General features: G+C 41.3%; 1 protein-coding gene across 2 annotated transcripts in view; it reads left to right on the forward strand.

Annotated features, from left to right (window-relative positions):
- Positions 1-40: 40 nt before the first annotated feature.
- Positions 41-23029, forward strand: part of PHC3 (polyhomeotic homolog 3) — a 31835-nt gene continuing 8846 nt past the window's right edge. Inside the window, exons 1-14 of one of the 2 annotated variants that reach the window (XM_066556343.1) lie at positions 41-115; positions 5428-5578; positions 6314-6472; positions 7848-7925; positions 9437-9595; positions 10250-10348; positions 11436-11667; positions 13098-13978; positions 15383-15533; positions 15851-16104; positions 16798-16954; positions 18265-18379; positions 19071-19221; positions 19306-19537. In XM_066556343.1, coding sequence (XP_066412440.1) covers positions 5453-5578; positions 6314-6472; positions 7848-7925; positions 9437-9595; positions 10250-10348; positions 11436-11667; positions 13098-13978; positions 15383-15533; positions 15851-16104; positions 16798-16954; positions 18265-18379; positions 19071-19221; positions 19306-19537 — 2794 coding nt within the window. In that variant the 5' untranslated portion in view covers positions 41-115; positions 5428-5452. Of the gene's footprint in view, positions 116-2614; positions 2662-5427; positions 5579-6313; positions 6473-7847; positions 7926-9436; positions 9596-10249; positions 10349-11435; positions 11668-13097; positions 13979-15382; positions 15534-15850; positions 16105-16797; positions 16955-18264; positions 18380-19070; positions 19222-19305; positions 19538-23029 lie in introns of those variants that run through there. The other variant, XM_066556344.1, reaches the window with a different exon arrangement.

Genomic DNA, 23029 nt, shown 5'->3' on the forward strand with positions numbered 1-23029 from the left:
AGCGGCCGCTCCCGGTCAGGCGGGTAAGAGGGCGTACGCAGGTCCCTCCGCTCCCGCCGCCGCGTCCGGAACCGGGGCAACACCGCGGTGTGTGTCACTCCCCCACCCACAGTTGGTACGGCCCAGCGCGAAGCATGGCGGGGCTGCGGGCGGCCGCGGCGCCGGCGCGGCGGGAGCGGAGCGGGATCCGGGCTGCGCGGTGCCTCAGCCACGGGTGGCTGCCGTGATAGGGAGCCAAGGAGGGAAACTTGTTCTACCCAAGTAGCGATAGGGCTGCTCCCCAGCAGCGTGGGCAGCAGGGGATTCTCCACCTCATACTGAGCACCTGCAGTGCTGGGGTCCTGCTCTGCGGTCTGCTCCATCCACAGAAAAATGTGCTGCTGCTGCTGGAGCGAGTCCAGAGGAGGCAAAGGAGAGGGTCCAAGAATCGGAGCTCCTCTGCTCTGGAGACAGGCTGAGAGGTTGTTCAGCCCAGAGACAGCAAGGCTCCAGGGAAACCTTAGAGCCCCCTCCAGTGCCTAAAATTGTCTCCAAGAGAGCCGGCGAGGGACTTGGACAAGGACATGGAGTGACAGAACAAGAAAGAATGGCTTTAAATTTAAAGAGAGAATTGTTAGATTAGATATTAGGAAGAAATTATTCCCTATGATGATGATGAGGCCCTGACACACATTACCCAGAGAAGCTGTGGCTGCCCCATCCCTTGAAGCACCCAGACTCACCAGGTTGGACAGGGCTTGGGGAGTGGAAGGTGCCCCTGCCTATGGCAGGGGGTTGGAAGTGGATGGCATCTGGGGCCCTTCCAGGCCCAGCCATTCTGGAACTGCCCTTGTTCTAAGGCTTAAAGAACCAGAGATGCCCATTGTGGTTGTTCTTAGGAAGCAGATGCTGTCCACCCAAGGACCAGGCTCTGCATCTGAGCTGTTAGAAAAAACCAAACCCATCCCAGCATTAGGAAAAACAGCACCAGACACATCCAACTATGCACCTTGGCAATCTGTTCACACCATGACTCCTCCACTGTTGTGGTTGCTGCCAAGCTAATTTGGGAGGTGACAGAAAATTCAGGATTTTAACACAAATCCATGGCAAAGGCAGAATACTGCCCTTTAGCAGCCAGCACAGAGCTGAGGGGCAAGAGGAGCCGTTCAGAGGCAATGGCAATGCCTTCCTTACAAAGACTGCTGACCAAAGTGTTTTCTGTGGGAATTCTGGAGACTTCCTGTGATGTGCACTGTCCACAAGACAATGTGTTAATTTCAGGCAAAGCTTTAATTCCCTTTTATCTAATGGCTGTGATGTTTTTAAAGAAAGTAACATGAAGGATGTGTTTCAACTAGGGGTGAAGCAGGATGGTTAACAAAAGGTATTTTATTAAAGCTGCAAATCATAAGCCACCTTATCACTGCAAGCAATCCTAGAGGATTTCCAAGACTAATTCAAAATGGGTCATCATTCTCCCTACACTTTTAACCTATGAAAAGTCTCCATTTTCTCCTGCTGAATTATGTCATATTTTACAGAAAGAAGGCATCCTCATTATACCTGTTGTCACTACTTGTCACAGGCATCTCACCTGTGCTCAGTGCAACTGTTTCACCTGTAAATAGTTTAAGCTCATCTCTAATGCCTTGGCAGGTATTTGAGTTTTGTTAGACAGTGCTGAGTCTCTTTTCTTTGCAAAGAACTTAGCTATCTCAACTGTTAGGGATCCTAGAACCAAAGAATCATTTAGGCTGGAAAAGACCTCCAAGATCACTGAGTTCCAACTTTTGATCAACTCCCACCTTGTCAACCAGAACAGAGTCCTGAATGTCATGTCCAGTTGTTCCTTGAACACTTTCAGGGATGGGGACTCCACCGCTTCTCTGTGTAGACTCCATCAAATGGGCTTCCATTCCAAATGGAATTCCTAAAGTCCATTCTGGGATCCCCCAGTGTGGCCTCCACAGCCCTGACCCTTCCATGGGGATTCCGCAGCTGGCTTCTGTGGTGATGGCCTAAGAAATATCAGGATCATCAGGTGCAACTTTTAACCCTCCACAGGACATCTCCAAGAGCCACACCATGTGCATGAGTGCATTGTCCAGACACTTCTTGAACTCTCTCAGGCATGGCAGGCACGGAGGATTTAGCCTGAAGGCACCTCCCAAAGTCATCCAAATATAGACTTTCTGTACTTACAGTAAAGACTTGTAGGTGTGTATGTATCAGGTGCTAAAACAACAAGGCATGATGCAAGAGAGACCAGAGGTAGTTAACTCATATTCACACAATGCCTTGAGCTGGTGAGTGGCAGGAAGGATGGAAGGAAGCAAAGCCTCAGAAAGGAAAGAGATGCTCACACCGTGATTAGGATGGATGCACTGCTAACAGTGTCTGAGCAACAGCTGCTAAGTGTAGGAGGCACTTGAAAGAGGTTCCCTGTTTTGTTACGCAGGTAAATCGATAGGTTATTTGGGCTGAAAACACCGCACATTTCAATTCCCCGTCTCCGCCGCGGGTCTCCCTCAGCCCCGGCCCCTCACGGGCGCCGCCAACATGGCGGCGGGTCCCGTCACGTGCGCGGCGGCGGCCGCGCCCCGCGCGCGCGCGGCACCTCCCCCGTGAGGGAGGCGAGAAAATGGCGGCGGCGGCGGCGCCTTGAGCGGCGCGTCCCAGGCGAGTGTCCCGGCGGGGCGCGCGGAGCGCGGGCAGCGGCAGCCGCGGGGCCCCGGCCGGGCCGCGGGGGCGGGGAACCTGCGCCCTGACCGCGCCCCGGCGCCGGGCCGGGCCGGCCCCTCCCGCCCGCCTGCCTTTGCTCTCCTGAGGGGGCGGTGGCGGGGCCGGGCTGGGCGAGGCGGGGGCTGAGGGTGGGTCAGCCCGGCCTGGGCGGGGGGCGGCCGGCCAGGGGGCACCGGGGCCCCTGAGCCCGGGCCGCTGCTCCGCGTGCCGTGGGGTGTATTCCCACAGAGCAAACCTTCGTTATTATTATTATTATTATTTTATTATTATTTCGGAGCTGTCTGTCAAATACCGGAATACATGTAGGGGTTAGGCTTGGTGGAAAATTTTATTTAATTTGGGTTTTTTGTGGTTTGTTCCCTTGGAGTTGCAGGGAGAGGTTGTGAATTGAAAAAAAAAAAAAGAAGAATAAACCACGTGGTGTGGATGGTTGTGGTTGTGGATGTGGGTTGTCAGCGGGGTTTGTTATTACCATGGCATTTACTGAAACTTTCCAAAACATGAGTAAATGACATTCGTGTGTCCACTATGAGGGTAGTTTGTTAATTGGTATAGGACAGCAGGTATTTTTTTTTACTTCAGGTGGTGTTTTGACCCAGAAAAATATAAAGAAACAAAACTTTGGACTATCTACCTTATGCACAATGTAACTTGAAGTTATGTGGTGTCTTGTACTGTTACTGCTTGAATAAATACACATTTTCAATAGAGTTTTCTGTTGTGCTTTGTATTTTGGGCTCACTTAAATGTGTAGTGATTGTTTTAAGTTAGTGTGTTTTCTTAAACTTACTTTGCATTATGGAGATTGTTTTGAGTTAACGTTGCTCAGGGAGCATCATTGCAAGGTCTTCATCATTAAACAAAATTAATTTTCTTACAATTTAGCATCTGATGCCTGCGCAAGGTGAGGTGTCAGAGGAGAGCTGCTGAGCAAAAATTTAGGAGCTCCTTACTATACATCCTTTTTTCATTGTACATCTTTTGTGAGAACAACCTGAGCAATGACAATACTATTTTTTAAAATAATTTTGAGCAAAAGGATTAACAGCTCTCATGGAGTAAACTTGTGATGGAATAGTTATAAGTGGGATATGTTACATATCTTGCTTATAAGACACCAAAAACGTGGCTGAGAATGAAGGAAATGAGACATCTAATGTTGTTTTAAGCTAATTTAACTGGTTGTATAACTCTGCAAAAACTAGCTAGACTAGTTGTAGGTGTAAGTATTTTGAGGTGCTTTTAATGTCCACTGAAGGAGACAGGATTTTTTTTAATATATTTTCATTATGTGAAATTAATGTAAAGTGGTTTTAGAAATGATGCTGTGTTTATTGCAGTTGGAGTGGGAACCCAAGTATGTTAACTTGTGCCCTGATGTAGGTGCACGAGTGGCATCAGCAATGCACAACAGACCTGCATTTTTAACAGCAAATCCTATTTTTTCTTCAGTTCTAATAGCAGGCATCTCTGTGTTTAAAGCATCCTTGATTGCCACAAATTTTCTTTCATGGCAAAGTCCATGCGAGTGTCCAATACAAGGGTAGGCAAGAGGTGTTTAGGTGGCCGTGTGTGTGTTACAGTTTAGTTGTTGCAGGTCCCCAGGAGCTGCAGCATCATGTGCAGCCCTCTGCTTGCAGAGCAGTTGTGTTTTGGGAGGTGAGGGTGGCAGCCTGGCAGTGTCCTGTTCTGCTTCCAGCTGCGTGAGTTGAAACTCCTGATTATATTCCCATTTGATGCGGCGTCCAATGGGCGGTTTGTTAAGAACTTGTCAAAGCTGCTTTTTTTCTAGGACATTGCAGCTTTCTCTTGATTATTTCTCTGAGCCCCTCTTTATGGTAAGAAGGAAACATCTTCTCAACCCTCCCTTTTTTTGGCATCCTTGGGAAAGCAATAAACAGCTACTATGTGATTTCCTGTTAATCGTAATACAAAGACTGAAAAAGAAACTGCAGTAAACACCCCCATAACATACATTGAGGTTTGTGATTCATTTCAGTTATAAAGATGACATTTTGTGCTCTGCAACAGAGGGAAGCTGCATAAGGCTGGGGAGGATCATTTGAGGTGCTTAAATAGGTAATTTCTTCCTTGGTTCTTGCCGTATTGTGTGAGGTATTGCTGTTAAAAGGATTTTTTCCTGTATCCTTTCCCTCTCTCCCCAGACACAGCATTTCAGTGGTGATTTTTGCCAAGAGCAGGTTTTGCTCAGTGTCCAGGGTCAGTCAGCATATTCATTCCTGGGCTGTGGGCGTGAGGAAGGTGCTACTTGTCCTGTGCAGCTGGCTGGAAATCTTGGATGTATTCCTAAATTGGTTCTTTATTGCTACTTTTGATGGATCTTAGATTATAACTACATCTCTTGAGATTGCATCAAGTAATAGCAAATGCTACAAACTAAGATTAGTTATTAAGAAATTCTTTACTATAGGATGGGTGAGGCCCTATGGAGGTTGTGGCTGCCTCATCTCTGCAAGTGTTCAAGGCCAGGTTGGATGGGGCTTGAAGCAACCTGGTGTGTTGAAAGGTGACCCTGCTGTGGCAGGGGGTGGGACAAAATGGTCTTTAAGGTCCCTCCAACCCAAACCACTCTGTGATTCTGTGACACTTGCCTTTGGAAATAGTCCTCTCAGCAAAACATTTTTTGCATTAAAATCAGCACGTTGTGGCCTTGCTTGTGAACCAGTTCTGTGTGACTCCCAGCAGGCTGGACAAACGCTGCACAGCTATGGAGAATGAAGCCAACACAACGACGTGTTCCGCACCCACCACGACCGTCACCACCACCTCCACCTCGCGCACGCCGCTGCCGCAGATCTCCGTCTACAGCGGCTCTGACAGACATGCTGTCCAGGTACTGGGCCTGGGGCTGCCTCCCTGTCCTGCACAGAGCTCTGAGCACTGAGGGCACTTCACAGGGTTAACTTGTCATTCCTTATTGCTGTTGTCCTTCTCCATAGCTGGCTTGCTGGTTTTCAGGAGATGTTTACTGGAGGGCCTCAGACCACTTAGGGATAGTTCAGGGTAGGCCTGTCTCCCAAATAAGGGTAGGGGAAATGCTCTGATAGAAAGTTGAGTTTGTTCACCATTTGCTGAGGGGCAGATTATTAACATAAACCTTTGCAAAATAAAGCTGTTTGTTTGACTGACTTTGATTAGAGGGATCCAAGGTATTTGTGTGGATACGTCCCGCTTGGGATCCAGCTCCTTCTTGCTGTTCTTTAAATTATGTCTCCTTGAACTCTGTACAGTCCATTCTGTTGTGTTTGATAATTGGGTTTCTCACACACTACTCTGATCTCTTAAAAAGCAGAACATGATGTAGGATGTGTTGACAAGCAGCTGAGAGGCTGAGATGATGTGTTGGGGATGATGCTGTATTGTCAGGCTGTCCTTGAGAATGGGAATATGTTGATGTTGACAATATTCTGTGACTTGGTCAAGAACAGTGAGGGAGCAAGATCAGTATGACCTAATTGATGTGAAAAAATTTATTTGGCTTTATTTCCTTGTAAGGATAAAGTTAAATATCATGTCAGCATGGTGAGTGCTTTGTAATTGTAATTAATTACCTACTGATTCATCACAGGTTATTCAGCAGGCCTTGCATCGTCCTCCTAGCTCAGCTGCTCAGTACCTCCAGCAGATGTACGCAGCCCAGCAGCAGCATCTAATGCTGCAGACTGCTGCTCTGCAGCAGCAGCACTTAAGCAGTACCCAATTTCAGAGTCTGGCAACTGTTCCACAGGTGAGAGTGAAGATTGCTGAAAAAGAATCATGAATTGTCTAGAGCAGGACTACAGTCATTGTCAAACATTATAACAGCTTAAGTGCCTGAGCTTAATGCCTCGTGATAATTCACTGTTATATTTTAATGATGTTGTTACTTTAAATTGTATCATCCTCCAAACTGTTTGGAGGATTTTGTCCAGCGGTATAGATGCTCCAGTAGGCAACCATTCCATGCTTTATTGCATACATTATAATGCATCATGTAAATCATCAAGCAGTAATAAAATAAATATTAAAAATAGACTACTTCAATCTTCATCCCATGATTTTCTCTAAAAGTTGGTGGGGGAAGCAATGAATGGCATTCTATCTTAGTGAAATAAAAAATAATGAACATCTGGCATCTTAGTGTGTTTTGCCTCACATCTGGCTGCATTATAAGTAATGGCAAAATTAAATTTTAACCCTGAGTGTGAAAATGTAGGAGGTAAATGACATTACATATCTGAAACCCAGCTTTTAACATTAGTGATCACTGGAGGAGACCCATTTTGAATTAAATCAGTGGCAAGATTTCCTTTGACCTCAGTTTGCCTTGGATTGAGAGTATGATCTTGCAGAGAGGTGGTTGTTAATGATTTTACACAGGGAAATGCTAAATGGAGTTATGGACCTCAGGGATATGGCTGTTTGGTGTCAGAGCTGGACTGACTCATTTTTGCTCCTGGCTTTTTCTTCTATACCTTTTTCATTCGATTGTGGTAATATGTTGATTTGTCTTTTTTTGTTGTGATGGATTTCTATGTGGATATACAGTTACTGAGACAGAGCAAAGAAAATCAGGTCAGGAAAGGCTGAGAAGTTTTGGTTCTGTTCATACAGAAACCTAAATCACTGTCCCTGTTATTCATCTGAAGGGCTGGAATAGCATCCTGTGACAGACACTTGATGTGCATACATAAGTTACCATTCCAGAATATGAGGCTGTTCTGTACAGCATTTATATATTTTTAGAAGATTCTAATCACAATAAAATTATGACATGAGATCTAGATATTGCATTTTAAGTTCTGAGCACCACAGGTAGTGAAGTGATCACTTAGCTCCATCATTAGCAGTTTGGCAGACTTTACCTCTGATCATTTTTCTTCAGGTCTTGATCTGAAAGAATTACATGTCTGAAGTTTGGTAGGACTTCAAGGAACTTAGCACGTTGCAGGTAGCATTCCATAGTGCAGAGTGCACTCTATTTCCACTGAGTAAAGCATCTTACTGTTAACTCACAGAAAGGTAAGGGTAGAGAGGGCTGTTTCTGATGGTTTATGCAATAAAATGAACATCACTTAAGCACTTTCTGATTTCACTGTTTGACACATATTCTTGCTATTTAGGCAAGCCTGTCAGGTGGGAGGCAATGTACTTCCCCCACTGGGAGTGTCACTCAGCAGTCAAGCATGTCGCAGACCTCGGTACGTAACTGCACCAAGCCCTCCCTCCATTCCCAACCCTGCTTGGTTGTTCTATGGCTACAGGGAAAACCAGAAAATATGAGTAGCATTTCAGTTTGTATTGTTAAAATTAATGCTACAGACACAGTGAGCAGGATGATGACTCTGTAGTAAGTGCTGGGTGCTGTGTGTGATTGTTGGTGGCCAGTGTTGGCTTCCCAAGTCCCAGACCCCTCCTGATGCTCCGAGGGGCAGCTGCTCACTCCAGAAGCACCAGTGGCTGTACAAACTCCTGCAGAAATCACTCCCTGAGCTCTCATCTCTTACATGATTTCTTACTGGATTTTCTACATTAGTTTCTTTATTCAGGGCACTACTGTAGGTGAAAATCATAACTATGTATCAGGGATTAAATAGCAGTAAATCTAAAGAATCCAAGTCAATGCTCACATATGTTTATGATACTGATTAAATGTTTATAGTATTCATTCTTTTATTGATTATCATCTTTTATCATTCATCTTTTTTGCAGTTTCACTTCCCATGTTCTAGGCATGTGCTCAGGTTTCAGTTGTGAGCAGCTCTGTGTTCAGTTCATGTTGTATTTCTTTAAGTGCCATTGTCAGACATGCACGGTATCTTCTGTACAGTTTTACAGCTGTCTGAAGTAGGATTTTTTAGTCCTACAGACATCCTGCTTATTAATCACACCCTCAAGCTGTTCATGACTTCAGTGCATAGCTTCAGTGATTTAACTGTGTATTTTTTTAAGCTCTCATAGCTTGGCTTGGCTTACAGTTGTTAAAAGTAAAACCATTATTCATTGAATTTTGGAGGTAAATTCTATTAAGATGTCTGATGTTAAACTAACAAACTAATTGGGCTGGGGTTTTTCAAGGAAATCTTTTAAGTAAGTGATGAAAAAGAGCTGGGCACTTAACTCTGTTAGACTGGTTAGAGAAAAAGAGAAAAAGCAAAGACACAACAGCTTCTTTTTTTAAGAAGATGCTAAAGAGTGGTTCTTGAGCATTTAATAGGAAATTGGAGAAGGTTTTAGTCTTCAGTCATTTTTCAGTGTGCATATGTGAAATGAGGATTGAAAGTCCATAGGTGGTGGCACAAAGTGTCCTGATTAGGTTGTATAATAGAAGATACCAGTCCAGGCAGTTAATATAAACACTTAAAGATCTTAAATATTAAAGTTCAGGTGTTTTTTCTTAAAATATTGAAATCTCATTCTACATATTCAGTAAATGTGTATTTCTATGAGACATATTTTTCAGACTTCATATCATTGTTTATACTTGTAACTGCTTATTATTATTTACTGCAAAGTGGTTGCTTGCAGTTTAAGAATAAAAACATACAAGCTTGCCAGAATCCAATTTTGTGATGATTAGCTCAATATATTTTTGATATCTTCACAGTTCAGAGACTCCAACTGCCCCTGCCATTTTTGTCAAGGGCTTTCTGGCTTTAGCCCTTAGGGTGATGGAATTTCCATGACAGAAGCAATATTTTTGTTTCCTTAGATTAACCTCTCCACCTCTCCTACACCTGCACAGATAATAAGCCGTTCTCAGACCTCCAACACCACCAGCAGCAGCATCACCCAACAGACGATGTTGCTGGGCAGCACCTCTCCCACCCTGAGTGCCAGCCAGGCTCAAATGTATCTCCGAGCTCAGATGGTAAGTTTTGATTACAGTTCTTGCAAAGTTTGCCTTTGATCTGTCCCTGTTGGAAGATCTAAGCTCTCTTTCTTAAGTATAGTAGATATTGGGCTGCTCTTTTGTCTTTTATTTTTCCACTAATTTGTAGTATTGAAGGGAAAGTCCTCTTATGTGCTTGTATGAAAGTTCATAGATGTGTTTATTTATCTCAAAGATTTTCTCAACATGCAGAACAAATATATTATTATATATATTATATTATTATATTATTATATAATATATAATATGTATTATAACAAATATAAATTATATTATGTCTATTATATTATAACAAATATATTATATTATATTATATTATATTATATTATATTATATTATATTATATTATATTATATTATATTATATTATATTATATTATATTATATTATATTATATTATATTATATTATATTCTCTTTTGTTTTCTTTGTTTCTATTCTCTATTATTTTCTTGGTTTACTAAAATTACCATGATAAATAGTTCTTTAAATGAATTAATCTAAAAGTAAAAAAGTCAATCTTAGAAGCTGTACATCAGTATGTGGAAGTATGTATCTCTTTAAGATACATACATTTCTTTCACAGATTTTTAACATTTCAGTCTGTTAATGTGTATTTTTTTCTTGCTTAACAGCTTATTTTTACTCCTGCGACCACTGTGGCTGCTGTCCAGTCTGACATTCCTGTTGTCTCCTCATCCTCCTCATCTTCCTGTCAGTCTGCAGCTACTCAGGTGAGCTTGTCTAAACTTATTAAAGGTCTGCCCCGTCAAGTGGGACAAAACTGAAAAGTAAGGAAATGTTGTGCTTTAGTTTTTCTTGCTTTACTTTCACCCCAGACCAGAGAGCAGATGGGCTGCTGGGGTGGCTCTGCCAAACTCCAGCTGAGTGACCTTACCTTGGAAGGTGTGCTGAAGGATTTGTCCTCACTGGGGCAGGATGGCTGTAAATGCCTCCTGAATGCCAGTGAGGAAGCAGGCATTGTTGTCTTGGGTTTGAGTGTGCCCTGTGGTGACACACAGAGCAGTGAGAAGTGAAATGTAAACTGGCTGTTCATTACACAGGTACTAACTGTTGAGTGCAGCAGGGATTATGTAATCAAAATAGGGAATAGTGATAATAATTAGTCCTCTTTTTTTTGTAAAAGATGATGTAAATTAGTGCTACAAGGGTAGGCATTACCCTTGAAAATGAAATTTTAGCTCAGCACATAGCATTGGAGATCTGGGATCATTATGTGCAGAATCTGGGTGTGGTAACAGCCTTCAGTGAAAATGATCCCTGACTGATAATACATTTCAAAAAGCAAACCTTTTGTTTCATGTTACATTGGAGGTGTCTTGAAAAAAAGAAAGGTCTCAGTTTTGTTAGCACACAGCAGAGAAGACTCTGGTCCCACTGACCACCAAAGGCTCTGGTTTATGGTGGTGTCTGGAAGCTCACTCACAAACCACTGCACTTCTGCAGTGTCTGTAAAAATAAACTTGCCTTTGCTTAAGATGCCTTGTGTTACTTACTTTGAAGGCACAATAAAAGAGAAAAATGAAAGTTTTAATTCAAATTAATTAACAATTTCCATTTCTTTTAAAAATCCAAAAAGGGAAAAAAGACTTCTGTATTTATCACTGAAGTAATAAAGATCGCTATCCTCTAAATTTTATGGCTTTAAAGATACTTTGATATGCAGATTTTTAGCTTCTTGTGATCACATAGGATGAGAAGCATTACAAAATGTAATTTTTTTTTTGGGCTGGTTTTGCCTGATAATTATCACAGCTATTTATAGAGTTCGGGTCTTTTCGCGTTTTGCTCATTTCCCAGGTTCAGAACTTGACGGTGCGCAGTCAGAAGCTGGGTGTGTTGTCAAGTTCACAGAATGGCCCACCAAAGAGCAGCAGCCAAAGCCAGTCGCTGTGCCCCAGTAAGGCTGCCAGCAGCTCCAAGGGCAGCTCAGATCCCTCAGAGAGCAATAGGAAAGGGGAGAGCCCCGCCCCAGAGTGCCGCAGCACGCCCGTCACACGGACATCCAGCATCCACCACCTCATTGCACCAGGTGGGATCAGTGTGGAGCTGTGGGAAGCTATGGTTCTGTCAGAGTTCAGTGTTCTCTGACCGTGTTATTGTAGGTATTCCACATGAACAGAATTCAAATTTTATTAGTAAATTCACTTATTTGTTGGTATTGGATGTTGCATAGGATTTTGATTAAGCAGAAGCAGGAATGTTCTTAAATCACAATACAAGCACAGTATAGCAACTGCAATACCCTGTTGAGTCACAGCACAGACATGATTCTCATTCCTGGTCTCTCTGTACGTTTATTGTCAGGACATGCCATCCCATCTCTGGGCAGCAAAATGTGGGCTGAAACCACCTCAAGCCTCTTGCTCCCATCTAAATCCATTTTATTAGTGGTTTGTTTCTTTTTTCTGTGTTGTCTGTGTCATGAGAATGTTCTTATATCAAGTATTTTTATAAACACAGAGGTAACGATGCTAAAATTTCAGTATTTTGTATCAAGATAAATCAAAATAACCTGTACTTGGTTAGAGAGGCACTTACACTGCATGCAGCATATTTGCATCTTAGCTTTCTTATTTTGAAAAAGTGATGGTAGCCTAGACCATTGGTCTGAATTCTGTGGAATGTAGCTTGGCTTAATGACAGCTTTTAGAGAAAGAGTGGGACTTGGAGGCAGACATTCTGGAGGTATTGAGCTCTAATGCTCTCAGAACTCATGTTGGTAAGAAAAAGCCCCACACTTAATAGCAGAACAAAAAAAAAAAAAACCTACATAAATGAGTTGTTTCTCAAGTGGACAAAACAAAGCAAGAAGAGGTTTGCATGTGGAGGAAAATGTGTGTGTGCTGTAAGAAATGGCTGGTGAGTCACTGGTTCGCTTAAAGGTGATGATTTCTCTGGAAGCTGCACTATTTTTAGGTTTGTGCCTCTCAGTTGCTGTGTTCAAGTTCAGGCAAATGCTTTCAAATGGTTTAAATTTATACTAAACTCTTGGAATTTTATTTAGTCTCTTAGCATGGTATTATCTGAGTTTTAACCTAAAACTCAAATCAGCAAATCCTGTTGTGCTTATCATTTCTCTTCCAGTCTGTTTCAAAGCAAAGGTTAAATCCATTTAAAGTTGTGTGAAATTCTTAAATAAGGCTGGATCAGCAATAATCTTAGACCTAGCAGCAAAAAGCTAAATTTAGATACTTCTTTATAGAAAGTGTCTTTCTATATGTAAAAAGCATGGCCATATTCATTTGTTCATTGCTGCATTTTGCTTTGGAAATTGATATACTACCCTAATAAATTGTTCTTGTGTGCTGTCAAAGAAGATATTTTTAAACAAATATTGGAAGTATTAAAAATATTGTGCTGATCTTTAGGGTGAGAATTTTTGAGGTATTTTACAATATTTTCAGAATTTGAAGAAATAAATACTAATTTTAATAAATACTTTTTTCCCTTCCCTCACAGCTTCATATTCTCCATTGCAACCTCATTCTCTAGTAAAACATCAGCAGATCCCACTTCATTCACCACCTCCAAAGATTTCCCATCATCAGCTGATCCTGCAGCAGCAGCAGCAGCAGCAAGTCCAGCCGATTGCACTTCAGACTCCGCCGGGCCAGGAGCCGCCTCCATCCCAGCACTGTCTGCCCCTGCCCAGCCATGCGCTGCCTCCGGCGCCCAGCAGCGCCCAGTCCCACTGCTCCCCTATCCACATCCATCCTCCCCCTCTCACGCTCTCCCCTACCCCGTCCCAGTCAGCTCAGCAGTCAGTGGTGGTGTCCCCTCCGCCGTCCCACTCCCCGAGTCAGTCACCCACCATAATTATTCACCCTCAAGCCCTTATCCAGTCCCAGGCCAGCTCCCTGGTGCCAGCGGCTCTGCAGCCCGAGCCGGCCGCTCCCCAGGCGGCCGCCGCCAACCCCGCGCGGCCATCGCAGCCGCTGAGCCTCCCGCAGCACCTGCCGCTGCCGCCCTCGCCCGCCGTGCACATCGGGGCCGTGGAGCCGCCCAGCCTGGTTTCCCCGGGCCAGCAGCTCGTGTCCTCCACGCCACACCAGCAGTATCCAGCCCTGCAATCCGCTCCCATCCCTCTGGCAGCTCCGCCTCAGCTCTCAGCACCCTCGACTCAGATTCAACCGCTGCCCCTGCAGTCTGTGCAGTCTTTACAAGTGCAGCCTGAAATTCTGTCCCAGGGCCAGGTTTTGGTTCAAAACACTTTGGTTTCTGAGGAGGAACTTCCTGCTGCAGAGGCTTTGGTCCAGCTGCCATTTCAAACTCTTCCACCGCCACAGACCGTCGCAGTAAATCTGCAGGTGCAGCCGTCAGTTCCGATTGAAACTCCAGTGGTGAGTGCTAACATTGCATCCTTTATTCTTTCCCTGAGTCAGGCCCATTGACTTCAAAGCGACCTAAATCAGGTGCTAGACAGGGGACAAGAAACCTATTGATTACAGAACAGAGTTTTAAGAAAATCATAGACATTTTCCTTCTGTTTCATGTTTTGGTTTGGGGTTTTTTTGTTGGCTTTTTTGTAATGGATCATCAGTCAAGAATATAAACCAGGAATCATGAAAATGTAAATTTAAGATCTAAAATCTTGTTTCTTAATGAAATTACAATGCATTTGAAGTTTAAAAAAGTAAGTAAACATATGACAATGCTTGCATAAAGAATTTTGGTAAATGTGACATGAGGACTGTAAACTTTTACCTCAATACAAATAGATTTTGATTAGAACAATCTATACTAGGTGGAAGGTGCATATCAGGTTATTAAGATGATAGGTTTCTGGATTATTTATTTTTTACTAACATAAAAATATCCTCTTCATAAAAGAATAGGGGAATTTTGATGCTGTTTTGGCAATTCTCATCACCACCATTTAATTTGGTCCGGTGTTTGTCTCAGATGTCTGCAATTTGTAATTGACGGTTTTGCCTTCAATCTCTAGATTAAAATGATGTACAGGAAAATAAAATGTTATGCAAATAAGGCTGACATTTAAGATGGTGTTGCTGGGCTTTAGTGGTAAATTGCTAATGAGATTAAGATGAGCAAAAGAATCAGCAGCTCTTGTAGGCTTTTTTGAGGCTATCAACAGGTTAAGGAAGGAGGTGTGCTGTTCATTTTCAATTTATTTAAAGAGGGTAGTAATCTCAACTCTGGTATTTCATGGAGAAATTGGACAAAAGAGTAGGAGCCAGGTTTGCTTTTGACAGGGTGATGTTTTACATTTTAATCTGCTGTCAGGAATTTATGTAAATTTATTTCAATACTTCTGAGGGAAAGACCTTAAAACCTCTTATAACCACTAATGCTTGATAGTCTTGGTGTACTCTTCTGAAATACTCAGCTTGATTACACTGCTGTATAAGATAGAACGATTTGCAGACTTATTATTAAACTTGCATTTTGCAGATATATTTAAATAGCATCAAATGTATGTGTAAATAAAAAGAACAGTAAACTATACACATAAGATATTGAAACAGGTTCTCTGCTCTGTTTGATTGGAGAACTGTGCTTCTTTATGTATTGCTGTTTGTAACAAAATACTTCCATTTTGCTGTCGTAGATATTGTGATGTCCTCAGAGTTTATTGTTTGGTATGCATTTTGGGAACTAGTATTTTATTAGAAGATGAACATATTTGACCTGGTAATTTATTTTTAAAACTGTATTTATGCAACTCTTTTAAGGTGTTAAGATAGAATGGAAATCTCTCTAAAGCAATAGTTTGTTGGATGCAGATTTACCAAGTGGAGAATGTGTGTGAAGAGGAGATGCCCGAGGACTCAGATTGTGTCCACATGGCAAGAACACCTACACCACCCACCTTGTCCCCACCAGCCATAACCTTGGGCAATGGAGAGGCTCTTAATTCAGAAGATCCTTTGTCAGGTGAGGACAAATGCCACACTAAGATAGCTTTTGCTTTTGTGATTTGTGTGAGTAATTAATGGCCAACTTTGTTTGTAGCTAGCAGGTACTGAGTGAAGGAAAATGTTTGCATGAGGAGGGTGTGTTTGTGGAATAGTCTGTTGAGATAAACCATCTTGTTTTAAAAGTGGAATCTATACAGCCTAGGAAAGAGCCTGTATTAGGGGTTGATGGGTGCAGAGATGGGTCTTGGGGATTTATCACCTCTTACTTCCTGATTCTGAGCCAATGGTTGGACATAAGTGATAAAACATAACATATTTTGTTATTTTTTGCAGAACATGGGGGACTGCCTTCAGTGACATCATCAGTCAGTGCCTCAGTAATTAAATCTCCATCTGATCCTTCCCATGCCTCTATTCCACCACCCCCTCTTTTGCTTCCAGCAGCAACCACAAGGAGCAACAGCACAACCATGCCCAATAGCATTCCCAGCCTAGAAAACAAACCTCCACAGGCTATTGTTAAACCCCAGATCCTGACCCACGTCATCGAAGGCTTTGTGATTCAGGAGGGGTTGGAGCCATTCCCTGTAAGTCTAAATTTGCTAGGAATTTTTTCCTACTAATCTTTGAAATTAACTCTTTGTAAGAATGATGTTATTTGTGGCTAGTTGATATTTAGATCTGGAATTATGTTTCAGATGTTGGTTTTGACCTTTTCTCCACTGATGGGTGACTTGAGTAGTAGGCTATATCTGGAGATAACTACAGCGAGTGGATTTAGGCTACCATTTGGAATAACTTTTTTACATTTGTCTGCCTCTTAGATCCCTCTATTTAAGTGATACCTTAATTTGAACCTCAGAGCTGAGTCTGTTAAAATTTTAAAATGCTACAATTTGTTGTTTCAAGCACTGGCAAGCTCTTAACTGGGCTAGGTGTAATTAGTGTGCTGGCTGGTAAGAAGTACTGTTGAAAATTTTAAATCACAAACTGACAATTTAAAGCCTGTCTTTCTAATTTAATGTGTGTCTCATTTCCCCATTCCTTCATTTCTGTAGATATAATGTGTTTCTCCCTTTGTTAAATATAATTGCAAACTGCAGAGCAGGAGTGAGTCTTAATTTGAAATTAGCTTTGTTATGACATAATTACACTTCATTGATATGAGGTAGAAACTGATCATCTTCTACTGAGAAGATTGAAAACAAATATTGTTTTTAATAATTCATTCTTGTGAATAATGTTAATTACCCACTGTTGCTTTGCTTTTATTGCACTAGGTCAGTCGTTCATCTTTGCTGGTGGAACAGCCTGCAGAGAAGAGATTGCTGGTGGAGGGTCAGATCATGAGTGTGGTGTGTGTTGAATCAGACTTGCAGAACACAAAACATGCAGACAACTCATCAGACACAGAGATAGAGGATATGATTGCAGAAGGTTTGTAGTTTTTGCTTAAATGCCCATTTCCCCCCTCCAGTTCTGTGTGCTATGAAATGGGAATCAAACTGTGGCCTGGCCCAGAAAAACCAAGTTATTCTGTGAACACACATTTTTGTATAAAATCATCTAAGATTTGAAAGTTCAGAATTTTTTAGCCACCCCTGGGTTTTCTTTCCCACAGCTTGTATCCTTATAGCATCAGAGCTGTTTTTGGTGATCTGCTTAAATTTAGTCTCGATGCAAGTCTTTCTTTAATTCTCTTGAAAGATTTCTATTCCTTCTTCCATATCAAAACTCTTTGCAGCAGTCATTTTGTCCATAATTTGTTTCATTAGATGTTAATTCAGTATGAGCATTATGCTGAGTCTCAGATTTCAGACAGCTGTCTGTTCTGTGGAATTATCCAAACACTCATAGTTTTGGGTTTAGTTTTGGTTTAGCTCCTTACAGCAGGTGCTAGGTTTATGTAGAGAATTTGTAACTACTCATTGGATGAGCTGGTAGGTAACATCCAACATTGTGACACATCCACGTACACATCACGTGAGTAGAGGAGATTTTCTGATAGTAAGTCAGGGTATGATTGTGTGTGTGGCAGAAATCCCCTTCTCAGTATTTGCAGCTCTTTGCTGCACTAGTGCTTTTTGTAGAGCAGGAAAAGGGCCATCTCATCTCATCAGTAAGAGAAACATACTCTGGAACAATGAGCTGTAAATTCGCAGATGCAATAATCCTTTTCTTTGTTGCACGCAGCTTTTTCATAGATTCAATAGATTCAATTCATAGATTTCAATCTTTTTCATAGATTGAATGTTACATATATACAGCATTCAATGTTTTCTTTGCTTTCACAAGTCCCTTTGGTTGTTAGCAGCTGTTTCTTCAAAGAAAGTACTTTAAAAGGTTAATTCATTATGCTGTTACAGAGAGTTTGCATTTTTGCTGTGGAAGGCCTGATTCTCTTAATGAACTCTTTATGAAGCAATTCATGAGCAATGTTACCCTTCTTTTTTAATTGCTTGCTATGTTTGAGGGCAGACCTGCTCATGGGTGGCTTGAAATGCAACAAAAAACTGATTAGGTTCGTTGAAAAATTTAATTGAGGGTTCATTAAGGTTCAGTTTGCTCAAGATCTTTTCTAGACAGAATGAAATCTATGACTTGCTTAGCTTTGCATAATTGTCTGTTAATCAAAGTATTTAATTGAATGTCTTAAATATTTGAAGATCTTTTGCCTACTTGAGGTGAGAGATGTGAACATAATTTTGTGTCATTGAAACTGACTTTATTCCTCATTCCTTCTTTAGAGGGACTGGATGAAATTGAAAATGATCTTCTGAAGTGTGAATTTTGTGGAAAAATGGGATATCCCAATAAGTTTCTGCGGTCAAAAAGATTCTGCTCCACATCCTGTGCCAAAAGGTAACTTTATGTAGTTATTGTTTATAATTATCTGGCTAATGGATTAATCTCTCCTGGTTAAGAGAGCAAGAATTCAGAGTCAACATCTGAATGCAAAATCTTCCATTATAACAACTGGAAAGTTGATGTTTAATACCATAAGTTTTAGAAATGGGGAATAGTTTCCCATTTCTAGTCACCACTTAGCTCTTTTTTGGCATCAGTGTGTCTGGACATGATCTTTCTCATATATCTGCTATGTTCCCATTTAGGTAGTGGGAATATATATGTTTGATTTGGTATTTCTTGGGACACCACCAGCAAAACAAAGAGATTTAGTCCTTTAATCTTAACATGGGATTTTTGCTTCTATCCTCCTTTGACTGGGTATCAGCTAGGTAGAGGAAATGGAACCAGAAAATACAATGTGATTTTAGGTTTTTGGTGGACATTTCAGAGCAGAACTGTACTATGCAATAAAATGTAAATGGGAAGGACAGACATCTTCCAGGGGTAATCTGGATGAACTTGATCCCACAAGGAGATGAGGGTTTTGATGAAATGGCCTTTGAGATACCTTTCTCTTGTATTTCTGTGACAGCTGTTGCTGTAATTAAGCAGCATTTCTACAACACTGTGATTTTATGGTTACTTTATTAAATTCAGTCCAAAAAACTACTAGTGCATTATTGAATATATCTTACTTCTTTAGGCACAGCCTTAGTTGCACTAAGAAATTTGGGCTGTTTCCATCAGACAAGACCAGTCGTTGGAATCGGAAGTCAGATAGCCAAAGTCTTGGGCGACGCGGGCGTCGGCCGAGCGGCCCTGAGGGGGCGTCACGAGATCATTTTCTTAGACAGGTCTGTGGAACATTTGCTTAAAACTATGGCACTGCTTTGGGAATTGCAAATAAAGCCTAATACTGGAGTTGCTACATTTTCCAGCTTCCAATTACTTATCCATCTGCAGAAGAAGATCTGGCTCCTCATGAAGACGCTGTTCCAACGGCCATGACCACGCGCCTGCGGAGGCAGAGTGAGAGGGAGAGGGAGCGGGAGCTTCGGGAGCTGAGGATGAGGAAGATGCCAGAGAGCATCGACCTCTTACCAGTGGTGCAGACTGACCCCTCAGTATGGACTGTCGATGAAGTTTGGGCCTTTATACATTCTCTGCCTGGTATGGAAGGGGCAATAACTTGTTCTGTTGGTTTTAACAGTGAAGTTCCTTGTTTTATAGCAGCACTGTGATGAGGAGGTGGTGTGGTAACAGGAGCAGTGTTAGCTGGTGATAGAGACTGGAATGTGATTTGTTTCCTCTTGCTTGTTCCTTCAGCACAAATCCCATGTTGATAGAACTAGTCCCACTTCTGCTGTTGCATCCCACCTGATGGAGATTAGAGCTGTTCCTTCCTTCAGTCTGACTTCTCTCAAGAGGTCAGTAGAGAGATCAGACACGCCTCCTCCCTGTTACACTGCTTTCTTCTCTTCCTTTCTCACTTCCTTCTTCTCTTTCTTCCTTCCTTGCTGCTTATTCAGTAGAAAAAGCAAGAGTAGTGTTCCTTCCCTTGATACAACTGAAAAGTTTGAAACACCTGTCATGATACAAGCCATTAAAAAAGAATAAGCAAGTTTCTGCTATAAAGTTAAAATTTGTTTTGCAGCTTTGCTCAGAGGTCTTCTGCCTAGAAACTCAGCATACTGCTAGTCTCAGTTTGTTCTCAGAAAAAATAATATGGTTTTCCTTGTTCACAAACCTTTCCTCTAGATCAATATTCACCGTTACCTTTATGTCATCTTCAGGTTATTTGACATTTATAATTTCCTAACTCTCATAACCTTTAAAGCTTCACTCCCCACCTTTTCCCAAGGATGCCATTTTATGCAATCAGACACTGTAACCCCTACAGTTAACAAGGCAGATCTCCACAGTAGCAGTCATACCAGAATTTTTGTTGCTTACCCATTAAAACCTAGGCTATGTTTGTTTCTAGTTTTCTACTTTTTCTGGGATGCTATATCATTTTTTGTGAATCCCATTAGACTATTAGCATGTAAGGAATATATTTATCTTCACTGCTAAGTCATACACATGCATTATGACAGACAGTCTTTTGTAGTAGGTCAGGAAAAGAATTGTGTAAGAGATGTTTAAAATTGGCAAAAGTCATCCTTGAAGTATTTTTCTTCTGATAGTTTATTGCAATTCAGTAACACTGCTTCTGGGAGCCTGCAGTGATGGCTGTAGAAACAAGCAAAGCTTCTTAGGTTTGGGATGTGGTGATTCCTGTTTCTGTACTTGAGCTGTGTTACAGAGTGTAGCTCTGCCACTGCTGTTTTCAGTTACTGTTTTTATGGATTCAAGACTCTGGTTAATTCAATAACTAATCCTAGGCTCTCAATAAATGGTACTTCCTGTGCTTGAATAACTGAAGTGCCACATAAACACAATTCACTTGCAAGTATGAAACCAAAACTTTTATTCTTAAAATGTGGTTTCTATTTTGAAACCATTACTTTTACAATATTTCACCAGCTGCTGGATCTGGTTTCATTTTTTGGATTCTATAGACAAGGTGATCTTTGATTTTAAACAAACTTATAGTTATTTGTATGTAATGGAAGTTTATTATAATTACTTATTCCTCTCCATATAAAGGCCTAGTTTCTCAAATACCTTTTTAAAAAAGAAGTTCAATAGATATTTAAAGTTATATTCACAACCTGCCAGAATTTTTGTTGCTATGTTGCTGCATTTGGGTTTTTGGCTAATTTTGGGGTTTATTCTTTCCAGTATATTCTCAAGTCACTCTCTTGAAAAAATATTTTATGATATACTTCCAAGATTGATTAATGCAGGAAATAATACAGATGATTTTCATTATGGCATTTTATATTATATGTCTACTTGGTGCAGTCTGTGCAGACCATCTGCCATGCTGCAGGAAATGGTGATTTGTCACTTTTCCATAAACATTAGGAACATCTGTTTTCATTTACAGCTTTCTGCACAGTCTGTAGCTGAAATGAACTTGTGTCCTTGTCAGGCTTTTCTGAGTTCCTCTGCAGCCTTTTGGAGAAGTCAATGTCCAGGACACTTTTTTGCCCTGTTGGCTGCTTCTTCTGGGGGAAGAGACAGAGCAACTTAAGCTGAGCAGAACTGTTCTCCTTTCTGTCTTCAGCTGCAAGATAAATGACCTTTCACCCGCTCTCCGCCCTTTTCTTTTGGCCAAGTTATTGCACAACAAGCAATTGCAAAAGTGCTTAAGAATATACCCAGATGGGCTTGGATGTGGGAACTGCAATACCTTCAACTTCCATGCTCTACTTTTCCAAAAATGACTTTGATAAAAAGTATTTAAGAAGTCGCATGGAAATTGCTTAAAGGAAAAAAGCTGGCAACAACAAACATCCAGTTTCCTATTTCAGTAGGACCAGTTTTGTTCCTAAATGTAAGAACTTCTCATGATCTCTCAGAGATCTGACAATCATGATATTCAGGTCTCAAATCAGACATGCCATGATACCTTTCCCAGAAATACTCAATACTTGACTTACAGATCGTTTATCTGTTGTCAGCACTTCAATAAGGAAACCTTTATGATGGTGTCAGAGCTGATTGTTGCATGAGGTCTGTTTAACAAATCATTAAGGAAAAAAATGTGCCTTGTTTGTGAAAAGCTAACTTTTTCCAACCTTGAATGTTACAACCTTCACACAGTAAGAATCCAAATGAATTCATTTTTGGATGTTGATACTTCCTTCCACATTTCCTTTTCATTTGCCTTGTGTACATTTGTAAATCCATCAGGAAATTAGGCTATCTGTTCTTTATGGAATTTAAATCTGAACACATAAGAGAATATTAAATGAGTTGCTGTCATCTAGGTAGAAAAGTTCTTCACAGTAATTTTATATCTCTATAATAGTGTGCTTTTTAAAGGAAAAATGTAGAAATGCCAAAAAATAAGCTTACTTGAGGAATAATTGACATCAGGAATGGAAGATGGAGCACAAATTCAAGTGTGTCTGAAAGGCTCTGAGACAGATGGACAGACTGCTGGGTTGAGAACACAAATGTATTAAAAAACCCCATTAAAAGCATGGCTGGGGGAATGAAGCTTCAAATAAACAACTGACAATGAGTGCTCTCATGGACGTTGTGAGAAGACATTTATCCATCTAACAGAGCTGCCATAGAGCCAGGCATAACTGGCTGATCCTGCTCAGCACATATCCAGAACATCTTTGGAGGAACCTTTATTTCCACAGTGTTCTTCAGTGGCAAGGGGCCCTCAGTTACCTGGGACAGTCCAACCCATGTAGAGTCTTTTTTTTAATGTTGTGATCTTCAGTAACCTGAAACTGGTATTTCATGATGAGAAAATGAGTTTAACTTGGGGGAAAAAAGATCCAACTAGTTTCAAGTTGCACTTGTGAAGTCAGTTACTGCTGTGTGTAGAATATTCACTCTGATAACTAATGATAAATATCTTAATGAGATGGTTGTGCCAAATCCCATACATCAAAACTTTGTTTCCTTAGCTCAGTGGTGTAACACACAGATGGAATTAACTCCTTTTGGAAATTGTAGCTATCTGGATGTTCTCACTGTACAGAGCAGTATAATATAGTTATCATTTATAGCATTAGATAATAGTATCTTTTTATT

The sequence above is a fragment of the Molothrus aeneus genome, chromosome 10 (genome assembly GCF_037042795.1).
Source record: "Molothrus aeneus isolate 106 chromosome 10, BPBGC_Maene_1.0, whole genome shotgun sequence".
Classification (NCBI taxonomy): Eukaryota; Metazoa; Chordata; class Aves; order Passeriformes; family Icteridae; genus Molothrus; species Molothrus aeneus.